This window comes from Mycteria americana, chromosome 4 (assembly GCF_035582795.1).
Source record: "Mycteria americana isolate JAX WOST 10 ecotype Jacksonville Zoo and Gardens chromosome 4, USCA_MyAme_1.0, whole genome shotgun sequence".
NCBI lineage: Eukaryota > Metazoa > Chordata > Aves > Ciconiiformes > Ciconiidae > Mycteria > Mycteria americana.
The window spans coordinates 488,720-506,891 of record NC_134368.1 but is presented as its reverse complement, the minus strand read 5'-3'; the positions used below and the strand labels follow the sequence as shown (position 1 = coordinate 506,891).

General features: G+C 61.8%; 1 protein-coding gene across 11 annotated transcripts in view; it reads right to left on the bottom strand.

Annotated features, from left to right (window-relative positions):
• The window catches only part of DCTN1 (dynactin subunit 1), a 63,824-nt gene that overhangs the window by 6,177 nt on the left and 39,475 nt on the right, over positions 1-18,172 (bottom strand). For all 11 annotated transcript variants that reach the window (XR_012775425.1, XR_012775426.1, XM_075499374.1 and 8 more), the window contains 20 exons: positions 17,310-17,507; positions 16,538-16,742; positions 15,298-15,376; positions 13,894-14,053; positions 12,742-12,846; positions 12,206-12,397; positions 11,341-11,457; positions 10,600-10,752; positions 9,850-10,010; positions 8,646-8,814; positions 8,013-8,081; positions 7,412-7,474; positions 7,168-7,317; positions 6,709-6,870; positions 6,142-6,273; positions 5,746-5,874; positions 5,220-5,362; positions 4,458-4,624; positions 1,965-2,098; positions 379-568 (listed from right to left, as the gene is read on the bottom strand). Coding sequence is in view for 9 of the 11 variants with exons in the window: in XM_075499374.1 (XP_075355489.1) it covers positions 379-568; positions 1,965-2,098; positions 4,458-4,624; positions 5,220-5,362; positions 5,746-5,874; positions 6,142-6,273; positions 6,709-6,870; positions 7,168-7,317; positions 7,412-7,474; positions 8,013-8,081; positions 8,646-8,814; positions 9,850-10,010; positions 10,600-10,752; positions 11,341-11,457; positions 12,206-12,397; positions 12,742-12,846; positions 13,894-14,053; positions 15,298-15,376; positions 16,538-16,742; positions 17,310-17,507 (2,878 nt within the window). In the remaining 2 variants the exon portion in view is untranslated. The remainder of the gene's footprint in view (positions 1-378; positions 569-1,964; positions 2,099-4,457; positions 4,625-5,219; positions 5,363-5,745; positions 5,875-6,141; positions 6,274-6,708; positions 6,871-7,167; positions 7,318-7,411; positions 7,475-8,012; positions 8,082-8,645; positions 8,815-9,849; positions 10,011-10,599; positions 10,753-11,340; positions 11,458-12,205; positions 12,398-12,741; positions 12,847-13,893; positions 14,054-15,297; positions 15,377-16,537; positions 16,743-17,309; positions 17,508-18,172) is intronic.

The window sequence follows — 18,172 nt, the reverse complement described above, 5'->3', positions numbered from 1 at the left end:
CCACGCTGAGCAGGGAGCAACCTCAGCCCCTGCGCGCTGAGCCGGTGCCACGCCGTCCCCAGACACGCGAACGCCCGCAGCCGGGGGGACAGGGACGGCCGCCTCTCGGGGGCACGAGGCCATTCCCTGCTGCACAGGGAAGCCCGGTCAGCGCGAGCAACCCGGGCCTACTGCCACCGGAGCGGAGCCCTCGCCCTGGAGCGAAGCCTGCTCCGGTGCGGGCTGGCAGGCGGTGCCGGTCCCGCCCCAGGGCAGAGGGAAGACACGGAGGTTGCTCAACCTCGCAGCCCGCGGGCCGAGCTCCCTCCGGCTCACGGCTGCCCCCGACCCCCCTGCTCCCCAGACGCTTCGGCCGAGGAACGCTTGCGTAGGACCTACCCGACTTGGTCTGCTTCATGTCCACGACCTTGGCGTTGGCGCTCATCTGATGGAGGGTTTCCAGGAGCTGGCTGGTCTTGCGATACAGCGTTTGTGTGGCCAGGCCTTCTCCCTGCCTGTTCTTGGGGAGGGAGATCTTGGGTACCTGCAGAGGCATCAGGCTGGCCAGCTCCATCTTCATCTGGGCTCCCTGGGACCGACGGGGAGAAGGTCATTAGGGGCAGGGTGTTTATTTGGGGGGAACTGAGCAGAGAAAATGCGGTGTGAAGGCAGCAAAAAGGAGAGCCCAAACGAAAAAAAAGGGCATAAAACTGTAGCCCAAACCACCAGAGGCTGGATCTTCCAAGGGGGGGAGCACGGATGCCCACGGACAGCGGCCATGTCCCAAACGCAGCAGGACAGCGGAGGGAAGCCCTGGGACAGCCAGCTGAGCGCGTCTGAGACAAGGGGAAGGGGGTCGGCACCGCAGTACTTACAGAACCGTAACTCAACAGCGGCCAGGCACGCGGCGCATTAGATTTAAGAGCTATCATTAACAGCTTCACAGTTGTGCATAATAATCTGCATAATTATGGCTATGAATTAATATTAGTGGAATGTTATTCAGTTAATCAGATTATTTGCTGCTTTGCCAATTTCCTCATAGTGCGTTCATTAATCAATAAGCGCCTTAATCAGTCCGCATCAGCCGGCATCTGGAGTCCCCGGTCTGAAGGGCGGACCAAGGCCGGGCGGTGACGCCACCGGCACCCCCGGCTCTGCCGGCCGCTCCGGCTCCCAGCGCTGACCCTGCGCTCGGACCAAGGGCTCGGCCCTCTCCCCCAGAGCCAAAGCCCCTTCCCAAAGGAGCCAAAGCCTCCACTAGCAGAGAGCTCGCCGCGAGCCCCGCGGCAGAGCTGTGCTCCCTGCCAGACGCGGGGGGTGAAGCGCCCTTCCTCCGGCTCGTCCCACGCGGAGCGCGTCCTATGCACGCTGCATCCCACGCGGACCTCCCTCCCTGGCCCTTCCCGGCCTCTCGGGACGCGAATTTGCCCGAGACCGTCAGCCGAAGGCAGGCACCAACCCGGCACAAGCCCCCGGCCCCGAGCCTGCCGCCGGAGGAAGGTGAAAGTGCCGCAGCGCCGCAGGACGGCCCTTCCCTCGGGCTGCCGTGCTCCCAGGGCAGAGCCCGAGCCTCCCGCCGCGGCAACGGGAAGGGCGCAGCCGTGCCCCGGCCGGGCTCTTCGCAGAGCCCCTCTCTGTAAAGCAGAGGCCGGCACGCCTCGCACCGTTCCCGTTTCTTTTCCTCGGGAAACCCACAGCGCGGAGGGCAGAGCTGCTCTGCGGCGTCGGAGGGAGCACGTCACCGCCTGCGGTGCTGGCACCAGCCGGAGCCTCAGGCCGCTCTGCCCAGCCCCAGGGCAATGGCCCTGCGCCGCACCGGGCGCCACGCTCCCCCCCGCCACCCCACGCCTTGCCCTCCCTCTTCTCCCGCTCGACCTCCCCATACACAGCACATCCGAGCCCCGGGGCCCACCGGGACCCACCGGGACCCCCTCAGCGCTGCGGGGACCCACCGCAGGGCGAGGCACCTCCCCGCACCTCACCTTGAGCCGGTTGTTCTCGTTCTTGAGGTGCTTGATGGAAAGCTGCAGGGCATCAATTTGCTGGAGAAGAAGAGGCGAGTCCTTCACCTGGACGGGTCCCGAGCCACCTCCTGTCACCTGGCCGGCACCGACACCTGCGGACGGGCACGAACAGCAGCAGCATCAGCAACCGTCGCACGCGAGCGCGGGGCAGGGCCGCCACGGCGGCGCCGGACACGCGGACAGGCTCAGCAAAGGGACAAGCGTCTGCAGCGTCGGGGGAAGCAGCGTCGGCCTGCGTGCGCCCAGGCGCCGACGGAGCCGCGGGAACACGCGGCACCTCCCATCCTGCTCCCGCGGAGAAGGGCAAGACGCCGGCTGGCCGGGGCAGCACCTCGCCCCCCCACGCCTCCTCAGCAGCCCGGCACCAGGCACTCCCGGTGCCCGCTTCCCGAAGACGCGGGGCTGTGCCGAGCTCCGGGCATTCCGGGGACCCGTCTGTGCTGCGGGAGCCGCACCGCTCTGCGCCCGTAGCGGTTTCATGCTCATCGCTCCTTCCTGGGCTCCCGCCGCTGCCCAGGAGCGCACCGGCCACGAGCTCCCCTGCGCCGCCGGCTGCTCGGCATCCGAGCCAAGCGCCGCCCTCGAGCGGCACCGGCGTCCTTCCCCCTGCTCCCAAACCAAGCCTTGTCCCAGGGCCATGCTTGGGTGCCTTGGGACGCTAGTCCCCCCCGGCATGCACTTCTGGGGGCTGGAGGAGGCGGGGAGCGCTGGCATGCTGGGGTGCAGTACAGTACCTCTCTGCTGTTCCTCTGCAGTACAAGGAGAGGAGCCAGAGGAAAGACAAGAAGAAGCAGAATTAAAGCCGAGGATCAAGTTGGAGAGGAGCCATGGCCAGAGGAGCTCTGGTCACCCACGGCTGCGTCCTGTGCCGACCCCCGTCCCCTGACTCAGGGAGCAGCGACCGTCCCCGCAGCCCCACGGGGGCGGTGGGATTCCGTGCGCCGCTGCCGCAGGATCCGGCCAGGAGCCAGCGAGCCCCGACCGTGTGCGCGGCTGCGAGCGACCCAAGCGGGACTCGCACACCCACGGCGCGGCTCCTCCAGAGCCGGCCCACAAGAGCCGCCTCTTGCTGTGGGTCTGAAGGCGCGGCGATCCGTGCCGGCCTGCTCCGAGGTGCTCCGTCCGGGCCTCCCCGTGCAGGAGCCCCTGCGGGCTGCCCCGCTGCGCGCCACGCCCCTGAGAGCCGGGGTCCCCCAGCCTGCGCTCCCCCCTCTGAAACGCAGCGCTCGTGAGCGGGCTGGTGCTGGCACGGTGCTCACAGCGCTGCGTACGCTGTTCGGGACCGAGAACGCACTGTCGGCACCCCCGAGAGCCAGAGCTCGTGGCCACGGTGACTCGGGGAGAGGCTGCAGCTCCACGAGGGCCAGGAGCTGCTGCATCCAGGAGCCAGGCTGCGTCCGGGCGTCACCCAACCCGGAGCAGGCCAAAAGGATGAGGAACCTGCACCCACCAGACCACCGCCACGCTGGGGCCAGCGGGCCAGGCTGCTCCACAGCCGCCCTGGTCACAGTCCGAAGGGAACCTGGGCTCTCAGTTCAGGAGGCCACACGCTGTCCTGCAGCCAGAGCTCCCGACAAAGACGCCAGCGCGTTTCCCTCGCCCCGCACCTCTGCTTTGCCACCGTACCTGCCACCAGGCATTTCTTGTAGGACACGTCCTCCAAACAGAGTGACCATGAGTGAGCACGAGGACCAGCAAGCACCCGTCCCTCACCGTCACCCACCCCTCGCTGCTGGGCTTCAGGAGAGCGCAGGAGGCACGGAGAAATCGGCGCTCTCGCTCTCCGAGCCAGCCAGGTCAGAGCAGCAGAGCCCGAACAGCCCCGTCCGTGCCCGGGAGAGGCACGGCAGCGCAGGCAGGCGCTGCCCGCAGCAGCAAGGACACGCCAGCGGGCAGGCACAGACCGCTGCGCCTCCATGGGAGCATTCCGGTGGGAGGACGGGCCCACGGGCTGGGCCGGGCAGTACCGGCACTCGCCCGCCCGCGGCAGCCGGAGCAGGGCGTCCCGCCAGCAAGGGCCCCCCAGCCCCAGCCAGCTGCAGGGATGCCCCAGGCTGGCTCCTCAGAGGGGCCACCGCTGCCCTGCGCGCCCCAGCACGGAGCTGCCGGGCACCGCTGGGGAGCTGCAGGCTCTCCGCACGCCCCAGTCGCCACTGCAGCCCGAACGCCTCCTGTCCTCTCCCCTGCCAGCCGCGCCAGGGGCTCCGGCTCACCGCGGGAGGGCCGGGCAGAGGACCCTCAGAGCACCCTTCCCAAGCGCTGCTCGCTCCTGCCGGCAGTCCGAGCTCCGGCGCTGCCTCCCGGGACATCGCGCAGCCTCTGCAGGGCGTTCCCCTGCACAGCTCCCGGACTCTGCGTCAGGAGGACACCCCAGGCTCCCCGTTCCAGCCTGCAAATACCCTACACCATCTGCGGAAGCGTTCAAGCGCTCTGGGGACGCTGGGTACGCACCTCCGGCAATGCCAGACACAATGGAGGCAACTCCAGAGGCGGGGGCGCCGCGCAGGCCCTCGATGGTTCGCTTTGACTGGTTGTTCAAGCGCTGCTTCAGCTCCACCTTCTCTGATTCCAGCTGGTCGATATCTGCCTGAAGAGCATCCATGGTCTCCTCAAACTCCCTGGGAAGAGCACACAGAGTCACGGGGGTAGCCGGAGTCGCTCTTCCGAAGGAAGAAGAGGCAAGCAGTCCAGGACCCGAGAGCTCCTGGCTCTGTCGTGCCTCCTGCTGCTGCTGCGCTTCAAGCCCAAACCTGCTGATCCAGGAGCTGGAGCCCCACCAGCCTCCGCTGCAGGCCAGCACGCGGAGGAAGTGCGCATCCACGTTGAACCCAACATCTCCTTAGCTGTTGTTCTGCCCAGGCTTTGCACTGCAAGGCAGTCCTCCCTCCGCCCTGCAGGCTGCACCTCCCTGCTTGTCCCCAGGCTCGCTCTGCCAGCAGACCGCGTGTGGCAAGAGACGCTGGAGCACGGCGGTGGTAGTAGGAACGTGCCAGGACAACGGCCCTTTCCACAAGAGCATCTGAACCGGGCCTTTCCTGGGAGCCCTCTACCAGCCTGTGCTCTGCTGGGCACCATTAAAACGGGCGGGTTCCCCTGCGGATCCTCCGCTCACGTCCCCCTCCGCTCACGTCCCCCTCCCAGCCCGCCCGAGGGACCGCTGGCTGTCCGGTCCTCGTCAGAGACCCTCCGACAGCAGCCCCATCTCACACGTACTTCTCTTTCTTTTTGAGCAGCGTCTGGGTCTCATCCAGCTTTGTCTGTATCTTTTCCACACGGTCATCTGCATCCTTGGACGCGCTGTCCAGCTTCTTCTCCAGGAGGCTGAGCCGCACGTTTGCTTCGCTGAGCTCCTCGCCCTGGAGAGGCAGGACAGAAATCAGAGAGCTCCGGGGCCCTGGGGATGGCGGGCGCTAAGAAAAGCTCCTTGCAGCGCCTGCCCAGAAACCACCGCTCCTACCCATGCTGCACCTATGCTTGGTACCCAGACACAGGCAGCCGTCCCCAACACTCGCCGTCCCCGTACGTCGTGGGGGAGAGGCCGGGACAGCCTCTGCAGGGAGGCACCAGGCAGACGGCACCTCCCTGACAACTGCAGCGGTATTCCCAGGAGATCTGGCTGGGGCTCGAGACAGCTCCACAGGCAACGAGTCACCCGGAGCAGGAACGTGACCACTACAGCAGCACCTCAGCCCTTCACGGACCAGCCAGGAAGGCGGAGATCGACTGAAGAACAGCTTACCTTGATCTTGAGAGATTTTTTCAGCTCTTTGATGACCGTCTCCCTGTCCTCCAGCTTCAGCCCCAGCCCCTCCGCATCGGTGATCTCTGCCCGCAGAGCCGCTGCCCGCAGGTCAGCAGGCGGGGTGGGCTGCAACGGAGACCAGAGGAACAAGATACAAAATTGGTATTTTACGAAGAATTGCAGTAATTGCGGATGGGGCCACACGGCAAGAGGGGACTGTTCCCGGCCTCCCTGAGCCCTGCAGGCAACGCCTGCACCTCCCCAGCTCTCTGCCCGCATCACACCCAGGGGACGGTCCCCTGGCAGGGGAGGCAGCAGCAGGACCGTGGGAGACCACAGAGCAACTCAGGTGCTCCGGCTCTGCCTGAGGCCCCTGCCACAGCCGAAGCCCACCTTGGTCTGTGGCCTATCCGCGTCGTACTCTCCCTCCTGCATAGCCGTGGCCATCTTGTTCATGGTCGCGATGAGGATGCTGCAAGACTGACGCAGACACTCGTAGGGGTTGATGCCCTGGGTGCCGTAGATCTGCAAAGCGTGGAAGAAAGTGGCAGGTGCCCCTGGGCCGGGCTCACAGCCACCGTTACAGCCCCCCCCCCCCGCCTCCCCAAATTGTGCCACAGGCCTTGAGAGGCCGCGGTCCCTTTGGTGCGGCTGCGGAGCACGGCCAGCTGCGGGGAAGGACGGCACAGAGCAGGGGACCACAAAGCCCTCCACATTTTGGCGTTCCCTGGCCGTTCCCTGCTCATCGCGGGGGAGGTGGACCGGGTGACCTTTACCGGTCCCTTCCAACCCAAACTATTCTACGATTCTGTGACATTCCCAGGAGTTCGTTCCCAGCCTGCACAAGGCTCTCCCGCCCAGAGCTGCTCTGGGGCAGGTCTGCAGCGCTGGAGCGAGACGGGTCCCGGCCTTACCCCGCTGCAGCAGGGAACGAGTGGCACCGAGAAGGGGGTTTCCCACCTGCTCGCTCGCTTTGAAGGCCAGATCCTCCAGCTTCACCGCCAGCAGCCCCTCGTTCTCCGCCAGAGGAGCAATCATCTGCGCCCCAGCAGCGGCCACCTCCTGCAGCACGGCCACCACCCACGTCAGGTGCTTGCGGCAGTCCAGCAGCGTGTCCGACACCTGGAAGTCGGCAGAAACAGGACAGTTGGGAAAGGCAGAGACAAACGGGCTGCTTTCCGGCTCGTTTCCCAGGCACTGGGGAAGCTCCCGGCTGCACACCACTTGCTTCGCCCTAGTCCGACAGCTAGTGAGATGTTAACTTGCTTCTGAAGCATCTCTAGGAAGATGGGAAGCACCAGGAAAGACAGAAAGAAAACAAAGGCTGGAGAAAAGTAGGTTACAAAGTCCACGCCTCCACCCCAACTAGAAACACAAAGCCCGAGACGCTACATCCCATCTCGGCTCACGCCAGCTCACCTGCTGCCCAAAGCCCAGCGCCGCAGGGATACCCGGAGCATCCGTCCCAGGCATGCGGCGCCTGATCTTCTTGCAGAACTGGCGAATGTCACTGCACGAGGTCTCCAGGTCCTTGAGGAGGATGGCGAGGTCGGACGCCTCCTGCCCAGCCTAGGGTGCAGAGAAAGGACCTCAGAAAAACTGACAGATCATCGGCGAGGGGAACCCAGCACAACCCCGCAGAGCCACCCCGAGCACGTCCTACCTGGAGGAAGGAGCGCAGCCGGCACACCTCCACCCCCATGCAGTCCAAGGCACTCTGGGTGAACTGCAGAGCACAAACACAGGTACCGTCGGCTCGGGGCAAAGCAGAGACCAGGCAAGACGGCTGCACTGGGGCAAACCGGGGCTTTGGTCTCGGGCATTTCAGGACAGACCCTCTGTACACCGCCCTGCCACGACTGCAGGAGTTACAGGAGCAGGAAAACAGGTTGAGGCATTCAGTCAGTTTTTGGTTTTTTTACTCCGCGGGGCACGGGACACCGGTCCTTCCCTTAGAAGCTCAGGGCAGTACAACGCTCCCTCTCAGACACGAGGTTCTCCGCGCTGCCCTTGCTGCTCTTCTCTTTCTACCCAGACACCTGCAGGGCAAATGGCCCCACATCTTCTTCCCCCTTCCCTGACCTGGGAGCCCTCATCACCTCTGTGCCAGCACGGGCAGCGGGAGCTGGGGAAGCGCGACTGCAACGGGGAGAGGGGAGAAGAGGCGCTTCAACCCACAAAAGGATCTCGGGGCGGGGGAGCAGAAAGGGCAAAGGCAGAAAACACGCGACAAGGAAGGAGTCGGGTTATTTTCCCCGCTTCACCTTGATGTGGTCGGCCAGCTGCATGGTGCAGTCTTCAGCCTGGTCAGCCAGGTGGATGCTGTACAGATGCTAGGCGGAGAGAGATCAGCAGAGATCAGCACCCCTCAAATGCTTCCACGCACGCAAGCAAACAAACCAAATGAGGAAATACGTAACAAAAACCCCCGGACGTGGAGGGTTTGGCCTAATTTTTAATTGGAAGTGAAAACTCTTGCAGTCACCCCCACCAGAGCCCCTGTGAATGCTCTGCCCTCCAAAAGAGCTGGTGGCCCTTAATTCCAAGGGTCAGCAACCCTGGCCTGCAGCGCAGGGGTACAGAAACGTAGGACGGGAGAACCGCATCCTTTCTGCCTGCGTCCTCTCAAGGACAGGGAGCAGAGAGCACGGCCCCCAAGCGACACCGTCACAGGCTCGAGTCCCGCGTGCTCCGGAGGTGAAAAACGTCCAAAGGAAAGCGCTCCCAACGAGCTCGTTCACAGCTTATCCACGCGCCACGTGAACGACGTATCCGAGGGCAGGATTTCCAGCTGTGGCACGTGCTGGCGAGGTTGCGCCAGTTCCCCACCCTGCAGGTCAGAAACGCCCCGAGCTTGGCCAAGAGCCCGTCGGAGCTCTCGAGTTGCGCAGACCCACCTGGTAGTACTTGATGGCTTTGGTCAGCGGCTCCACGTTGACCGTCTCGTCCAGCTGGTCCTTGTGCAGCAGCTCGATCAGGAAGTCCAGCGAGCGCTCGTGGACGCTCATCTCGGGGTAGAGCATCCCCACCTTCTTATACACCTCCACGCTGCATTTGTTCAGGGCCCTGGTGAGGGAACGCAGCCACAGTCGGCTTGGCTGGGACAGGCACGTGCTCCAGACAGCAGCAATACAGGGCTGTGCTTCTGGGTGCCAGTCTCGGACCACTGGAACCCCCCAGGACCACCAGCTGGACCCCCAGGAGCACCGTAGCTAGAGAGCGGTTAACGAAGGTCAAAACAGCTGTAGAAAACCACGGCATGAAGTAGGCTGCCTGGGAGCTGCGGGACAGGGAGCCTGAGAACAAAAGCACTCCATTCTCTAGGCCAGAACTCGGCGCTGGAGGCAGGAGCTGCCTGCCAGTAGCACCAGCAATACGCCAGGCGATCTAAGGAGTTCATCAGCCGTGCCGGTGCAGGAGCAAAGGGATCCTTCAGTGCCCTGTGTCGAACCGAGCCACTTTCCTGGCAGCAAAGCTGAGCAAGCCTCAAGGCGAGTACCCTGCCCGGCCACGGCCATTTTGGTGCCCGACGGCATTTCCCAGTCTCCGAGGAAAGCCCTGGCTCCGCGGTGCTGTCAGGGCACTGCCAGCGACGGGCTCACACGGATCAAGGGTTCGGGCTGGCTCTCCGTGAAACCTTCCACGCAGGACTAAGCCCTGGGCACTCGTGGAAGAGGGCACGGGGCTGCAGGAGAGAGCCTGCTCTTGGGGCCTGAAGCCCAGAGTCAACCCCAGACGCAATCAAGCTCAGCAAGAGACTGTGATGCATCTCCTGGCAGGACAGACGGAACAATCAGCGCAGCAAGGCTACTTCTGGCCTCAAGACACGGCCACAGCTGAAGAATGAGCAACACGTGCTAGAGAACTGGATCCCTTCGTGTGTCGATTCTTAGGAGGAAAGCAGGAAGGAGTTACAAGGGGAGCGAATACCCCCGTCACAAGGCAATAAAGGGGATCCCTCAGCTTTCTTCCAGCCTAGCTGCCAAAATATCTTTCACTCCAGAGGGACCAGGCCCTGCTGCGAGGCCGCAGAGGTCCTCTGTGCTTCCAGACGGCGAAGCGGGTGGGGATCAAGGCTGAGGAGAAGGGCTGGGTACTCACTGTTCGTATTTGTGCAGCGTAGCCTGCAGGAGGCTCAGGGAATAGACCAGCCCGGCAGCAAAGCTCAGCTGCTCTCCCGCAGCACCCCTGAGGCCGGCGCGCTCCGTACAGTTTTCGTTCAGATCAAACTTCTCCTGAGCCTGCTTGCTGATCAGCTCAGCCTGTTGGGGAAGAGGACAGACCTTCAGAGCCTTCCTACGCGTCCTCCGATCTGTTCCGCTTAGCCACAGACCAGCCAAGCACCCCCTCGCCCCCACCCCCCAAAAAGCAAGCTTTCCTGGGAAAGGTTTCTGCAGAACAGAAGGGGAGTAAGAGGGACAGCAGAGCCCCAACCCCCCGGTCAGTGCGGCAAGACTCCGAGGCTCACGCGCCTTGACCCAGCAGTACCACAGCTGAGTGCTCCAACCGCTGACCTACCACCACCTGCGGGCAGGGACTCCTGCTTCCTCCTCCTCCTCCTCCTCCTCCGCCTCCCCCCACGCAATTTTGAAAGTTCTCAAACAAGTAGACATCCAAAATCCCAAATTCAACTGGGACAGAAAGAAAAGATCTATTTCCCCCAGAGCCGCGGCACAGCCGCGGACTCCCGGTTAGCCCAAATGGCACAGCGGGCGTGAAGACGGCACTCCAAGCCCCGACAGCCCAGCTCAGGAGGTAGCCCCAGCTCAAAGCTTCAAAGGAAGAATTAGCACAAGCTCTTGACAAGGCCTAACTCCCCCAGGCGGGCGGGAGCCGAGGCACCCATCCCACCTTGCAGATGAGCCGAGGGATGAGCAGCAGCACCAGGATGCAGTCATGGTCCCCTCCGTGGCGCAGGAAGCTGTCGGGCATGAAGGAGGTGAGGAGGGAGACGTGCCGGTTGGCCTGCTGCACCTCCATCTGCCGCAGCTCCATCTCGATGGCCTGCGGGAGACGCACGGTCAAGGCAGCCCGCGCGGTCCCCTCCCCAGCCCAGTGCATCCCAGCCCCGTCAGCGTTTTAGAAAGTCGGAACCTCTCTCCTCCTGGGACACAGCTAACGCCTCGCTCCCTGGCAGCCACAGGAACCATTTCTCGCTGTGACCCACCAGTGCTCTGCGGAGGGGCCCAGGGACTGGTCTGGAGCCCTGGTCTGACCCCGGGTACACCACGTCTCTGCGCTCACAAGCATTCTTTCTTTCCAGCCCAGCGTTCAGTGTGATAAAAACAATGCTTACGTTGTCAGCTCTGAGCGCGCTCTTTCACAAGAAAACATCCTTTTTGCACAGCGGTATTCGAACTTTGATGTTTCTCTTAGGAGAGAGAAATATCCTGACAGTCGCCTCAGCCTGTTTCCACGGCCGGCACAAGCACCACGGGTCAACTCCGAGCGCCGTGCCCCAGGGTCAGCCCCACCGCACGGGGAATACTCGCCCCGGGCCTCGGAGCCACTGCTTCAGGAGCCTCGCGCACGGGAACGAATGCGCCCTGTTCGGTTCACACGCCTGGTGCGCAGCTCTCGTGCTGGCCCTACCTTAGCATGGGCTTTTGTCTCTGCAAATTTAATCTTGAAGTCAAACATCTCGGGAGGAGGCTGCTGCTGTTTCTCGGCAGATGCTTCTTGCTGACTCATGAGTTCTCGGTTCACGTCCTGAGCACAGAAAGAAGCCGCGATGAGACATACAGAAAACCAGCACAGAGGAGATCCGTGATCCCGCGCCCTCTGCCGTACGCCCGCCCCTAACCTCCGAATGTCCCCTTCCTCGGGGAGGGTGGGGGGAACACGGGGGGCTCGTTGCGCAACATGCGCAAGGATGGATGAAAGCAGGGCAGAGGAACGCAAGTGCTTTCCAACCGCTCGGCTGACAGCGCGCTGTATTAAATCCAAGGAATCCACACGGACTCACTACCCATCTCCTTTCGCGGCCAGCAAAGCCCAGGAGAAGCGAGCCCAGCGCTGGAACAACCCCGCGCTATTCTGTCTTTTCCAGGACTCGGCTCCCAAGCCTGGAGCGCAAGCAGCGCAGCGCAGTAAAAGGCTGAAACAGCCACGTGTTCAGAAGCCTTTGCAGTGCTGACTTCAGCAGGGGCTCTGCCAGCGAGCCCCGTCTGGACACAGGCAAAAGGAGAGGCAGGGCTGGCAGAGGTCACGAGAAGCACGTCCCCAGGAAAGCTCGAATAGGAACCCGCTCTCCGGGCATCAGCCATCTGCGTTCTGCCGTGCCCATCTCCCACGAGAGCGGGAGGCAGCCTGCCGCCCCTGCCCCAGGCCCACCCCCGCTGGGAACGCTCTTGCCTGCACGTGCTTGGTGTCCTCGTCACCGAGGTGGGCTCCCAAAGGAGCACGGCTCCAGCGGGAACTGCCCCGCTGCCGCGCGGCGGGCACCGAAGGGCCGCACCTGAAGGTGTGCGGTCAGCTCTCTGTATTTTTTGATGGTCTGCTGGTAGTCGGCCACGGTCTCCTGCGCAGCCTCCACACGCTTCTCTGCCTCGCGGACCCGCGCCGTCGCCATATCCAGCTGCTCCCGTAACTCCAGCTCTGTCTCCCGGGCGTTTTCCTGCAGCTCGTCATTCATCTCGTTCATGGCTTCCTGGCAAGGAGCAGGCAGCGCGGGACGCGGTTACACCGCAGCCTAGCGAGCGAGGGCAGCTGGGCGTTGTCGGAGCAGGGCAGAGGGCACCCCGGGGGGTAAGGGGCACGTTCTGCAGAGCAGAAGGGCGCGCTGCTCGGAAGCGGCACCGAGTGCGATGCCTGTAGAGAGGTCCCCCGGCCCCCTCTGGCACCGCTGCCAGGCTGTTCCCAGTGCCTCGGGCAGCCTCACCGCCGGGCAGGCGGCTGGACCAGCCCTCGCGTCAGCCCAGCCACACACCAGGCACGAAGGAAGCGGCGCAAGCCCTCCAGGACCGGGCCTTACTCCAGAGGAGTCCGTCTTACCAGGTCCCCAACAGTCTCACGCAGCTCTCGGACCTTCTCCTCCAGGTCTAAGTTTCTCTCTGTCAGAGTCTCCACCATCTCTTCAGCACCCAGAGCAGCATCCACCTGCAAGCACACACCACATCACGCTCCACCCTGGAGCTCAACATGCTGCAGCGAGCGGCTCAAAAATCCCTTTATACCACTTGGGATCACCCTGGCGAGCTGTGGGACACGGCTGATAAATCCGTCTCCCCATCCTGGGGCGAGGGTTTGCCAGACAGTGCCCAAGCTCCCTCCGGATAGCAGAGAACAGCATCCCTCAGGAGAGCAAACTCAAACCAGAGCAGCCAGCAGCCCCAGAAGGAAGGGCACGTGAAAAGAGAGGCTTGGCTTTGGCTCTTAGAGATGTTACTGGGGCTTCAGCTGCAGCATCAGGGCACAAGGCTGAGCGGTTTCAGGTCAGTGCAAACGATGCTGACCTTCAGGCTGAGTCTTTGCAGACGTGCGACAGTGCTTGCCAAGCGCTCTGTCCCCGAGGACGCAGGCGAGTGGTTACACACTTAACAGTATTAATGGCGGAACGGGCATTTCGGTGTCTTTGCATCAAGAAGCATCACCTCTGCTAACAGCCCGCCTTCCACGTGACTCGGGCTCGTGCTCAGAGAGCGCGAGGCCAGCGTCCCTCCAGAACAGCAGTTCTGAGTTCGGAGGAGTCGCACTGGCTGCTCTGCAGTGAATGCAGATCCTCCCTGGGGGCTTCCTAAGGGTGCCCCGCACCTGCACCGAGGTCTCTGCCTGGCCAGGAACACGCCTCATGAAGATCACCCAGGCAGGAAGACGTGACGGATCGGCACTGAGCAAGCAGCAATCACAGATCAGCCCTGGAAAGCAGGACACAGCATCCATGTCCTGTGCTCCCGAGCCACCCCACGGCCAAGCAGAGGCCAGCACGGTTCCACTGCTGGAACAGGGTTTGCTTTTGCACAGGGAGCCAGCAGCATTAGTCCCTGCAGAGGTATCACCGAGCGTGGCTCTCCAAGGGCGACGGAGGGAAAGCGCTCTGTGCCAGGAGGTGACCAAGCCTGCGGTGACCAAGCCTGCCTGCCAGCAGTTGCTCGATGCCCCAGACGGCCCCAGGCCTCCCCACCTCTCCTTCCCCCGTGGGCTCACCTGCTCCTTCAGCTCATCAACCGTTTTCTCCGCCTGCTTCACCTCCTCCAGAAGCTTCTCCCTCTGCTGACGCAGGGACTCCAGCTCTGTGTTTTTCTTCTCCATTTGCTTTTGAAGCTTCACGTGTTCCTGCTTCTCTGATGCAGACAAGTCCCGCATCCTTTGACAGAGCAACCAGACCCATCACAAGCCCAGCAGAGACCCAGGGACCAGAGCAAGAGAAGCCGTTCCCTTCCCAGGCACCGCTCTTGCCGGGCACCGGCAGAGTCAAGACCCCCTGCCCACGCCGGTGCCGGCTGCCCATCGGCAGCGCCAGCAGAGCCCCCGTGGGGCCGCTGGCAGCCCCTCCCTGGTGGGGACAGGAGCAGCGTCCCCAGAGAACAGCTCCTTAACGGCGAGGGACGGGGGTGAATCGGTGCCCGAGGCGGCACCTTCCTTTGGAAGGATCAGAGCGATAGGGGATGGGGAGAGCAGAGGAGGAGAACGTAGAAAAATAGACAACAGAGACAGGCAGGAAAGAATAGCTGTAAATGGGACAGGCTAAAGCACAGAAAGGAAGAACCCAGTGAGCAAAGAAAACTCAGTCACATTCCCAGCCTCTCACAGCGTGAGAGAGAAGGTCAGCAGCAGAGAAAAGACAAAGCACAGACAAGGAAAGGCGCTTCGTCACGCCCCGAGAACAGAGCTTTGCTTGTGTGTATGCCGAGGCCCCTGTGCGAACAGCTCTGCCGACAGCCCCGAAGCGGCTCTGCCCAGGGAGCGCGAGCGCTGGCAGCTCCTCTCACGGACCTTCTTTATACCTCCCACCCCAAGCGTGCGCTGGTTTGGGGGTCCTTGCGAGGCAGTTTCCCGTGTTTCCTATCAGTGGGGGATGGTGTGGTTACCGCAGGAACCCCGCCTGAACCTCTAGGCTGAAGCACATGTGGCTTCCAGAAAAGAAAAGCCCCAAAGCCCTGGCCGATGGGCTTGCCCAGGGAAAGGCAACAACGAGGTCCCAGTGCCGAGCGGGCTCAAGAAACCTCGAGCAGGACCCGCGCGGGAGGCGTCTGGAGAACTGTCCTGCACGGGCTGCTTGAAGAAACCTGCAGCTGCGCTGGAGGAGCAGAGCACGGCATACACAGAGAAGTGAAAACCAAAAGCTTTCTGAAGTGGCTCATTTTCTCCTGATCTACGCTGGTCTCCAGTGACAAGAGATTCTGCCTTCCCCGTTGCATGCTTCAAGGAGCACCAGAGCTCAGAGGCAGCCCAAGAGCAGCCGGCAGGTGTTACACCGGCTGCTCCGGAGAAGCATTTGGATCAGTGCTCTGACACAAACTCTTATTAGACCAAGACAGCGCGGGCTCTCGTAGGAAGGAACTTCATCGGCAGGATCCCAGCTTTTGGGGAGCACAAGTGGTCTCCTACCTTACGAGAGCTTCCTTGAGTCTCGCGTTTTGCTCTTCCAACTGTTTGACTTGGTAACTGGATGCCGCTCCATCCGAGCCTGCAGCAGAAAGGAAGCATTACGGTGCTTGTGCAGAAACAGCAGCTGCTAAACAGATCCGGTTCTCTTAACACTAAGTGACACTACAGACCCCAGTGAGAGGACAGCTAAGTCATACCAAGGGGAAACGCATCCGTTCCTCTCCTGCAGCTCAGCAAAACTGAAGCCTCGTGCTTAACATTGGTGTTCGTAGCCTGCGAGATTCCCCCGCTGCCGCCAAAGCCAGGTAGTGCAGATGAAGAACCACCGTGCCAACCCGCACACCGCCCCTGAGCAGGCGCCGGGCTATGGCAGAGCAACGCGTCGCTGGACACTGCGAGCGCCCGCAGCTCTCAGCCCTCCCAGCCCGCACGATTCAGTGAAAGCAAACTCAAATCAAAGACGTTGCTCATCTCGGTAATTTCCACACCTCCTGCAGACTGCTCCTGTCCTCCCCGCGTTTTTCCCAGTCCCTCGATCTGTCGCATCCCTCAGCCTGCCTGCCCGATCGTCTGCTGCTTCTGCGGGTTTGATTTTGTTTTCAGGTGAGTGCCGATACGACAAGTGTTTAATGGCTGGCTCATTTCCTGCTGTGTGTAATTTTTAAAGCTCACCTTGAATACCAAGAGCTAAAAGGCCCCAGGGGAATCAAAACAAGGGTAATGCACTGCTTTTGAAACTGTGCTCACTGCAAAGCTGGGAGGTTGGATCAGTAAGCAACAAAAGCAGTTGTGTTACCTCCCACAGAAAGTCTGTCCCAGTCAAACACCTTTTGGGGTGGGATCCACTGTCCCCAGGGCAAATGACAAGCATTAAAACTAAGCCTGAGCTCCTCTAAGCCCAGGACAGGAACCCTTGTCCCCAGACTCAAAAGCACAGCAGCTCCATCTCTGCCCTCTCGGCGAGGCCGGGACCCAAGTGAAGACGAAGCCGAGCTGCTGCCTGCTGCTGACCTGCCCACGTGCGATGGTCGCACCTGCGCCTGCCGACCAGGGCTGGGGACGCAGCAGAAAGCCCCGGCGGCTGCGGGGAAATGGCAGAGGCGAAGCCTCGGCCCCACCGCAACCGGCAGTGAGGAGCCACCACTGCTCCCAAGCAGTCAAGCGTTCTGCTCCCCGGTGAGGGGCTCCCCTGTGCAGCGGGACCCGGGCTGAGGCTACCCGAACGCTGACCCCTTCCCACCTTTCTCTTCGATTTCGTGCTTCAGGATCTCCAGGTCCATCGTGAGATATTCCACCTTCTCTTTCAGGGAGTCCACCTCCTGCTGCAGGGACTCTGCTCGCTCTTCTGCCATCTCCTTGTCCAGGGTTGCCATTTCAATCGCATCGGCGGTGTCTGCCATCTCCTCCATGTAGCGCTCCTTGGCTTCCAAGGCATCTTTGGCTTCCTGCAGTCAAGCACACACGAGTGAGAAGACCCTGGAAGCCCAAGGCCAACGACGGAGAAACCCCTCTCACAAATAACGAGCCTCGGACAATTATGTCTCTCGTGGCTCTCCCGCAGGAGGATCAAGTCCAATCATCAGCAGCTTCTGCGGGCCGAGAGGGGAAGGCCCACCGCCAGTGCTTCACACCTTCTCCCGTCCACAAAAGAGCCCAGCAGAAAACCGATCTGCAGGCGAGGAGAGACTGATACGAAGACAGAAAAGATGTAGGCTTGTACTGGAGCAGACAAGCAAATAACAGCGTGGCCCGCCCGTATCTGGGATTTGCACTGGCAGCTCGATACCTAAGTCAGTATTTACACCGGAGGGAATAGCGATACGTGAGGTCAGAGGCCATTTTAGGACCCGCCATGTACTCAGCAGACAGGAGTCAGGACAGCACACGGTTTAATGCCAGCTGATATTTCATAGAACCCCCCCCCCATTTTCAGCAACTGAATTAGCCCTGGAATCACGTCTCCCTCTGCAAGCCCCGGGGCCGGAGCTGCCCAGCTCCCCGGGGACGCTCACCTTTTTGGCCTCCTTCAAACGTTTCTGGAGATCAGCCTGTTGTTCTTGCATTTTGCTCTTCCATTCTTGCACCTGCTCCAGCTGGATCTTGTACTTCTCGAGCTCTTTAAGCTTTGCTTTGTCTTCATTTCGCTTTATCTTCAGAGTTTCCAATTTCTCCTCCAGGTCCCTGACTTGAGAACGCAAATTTTCCTCCTCCTACAACATCAAACCAAGAATGACCAAAAGGAGCAGCAACATCCTTTGAGAGAGCTCCAGAGGCGTTAACTTAACCCCCACAGAACCTGACCCATCAGCTAGCCTGTATTTGGCATCGTTACTGGGGCAGTTTTAGAAGAACGCATCACTCTATACGCTTGCGGCTACAGAGTCCGTCTGTCATTTTAATCTGTTGATCTTTACTACACATACAACGTGTGATAAACTGACACGCTGACAAAACCTTTTGGCTGGCAAAAGGTCCTGAGCACCTTGCTTTTGACTTCACTGGGACCTGTGGATGCCTAAATCCCTTAAAAACAAAACACCCCCCCACCACCACCGCTAACACGTCCAAATGCACCCCTCAGCAACCCTCCTCCCGCCCCGAGGGTCAGAGCAGAGCACTGGCATGCAAGAAACACGTTTTCATAAACAGAACCAGATCTGGCAGGAAGGCTCTGTCAAAGCAACGTGCACGAGGGCACAGACTTACAGCGGCCAGCGGTTTTAGTTACCAGCGCGTAATTCAGGAACGTGCTGACGCACACACGCGGGGAGCATCTCGGGCTCTGCATTCATGCCGCAACTTCGCTGCGCCCCGGGCGAGCCGTTCCCCTCTCGTCCTCCCCCGACACCCACCCTACAGCAGACGTTTGCACAGG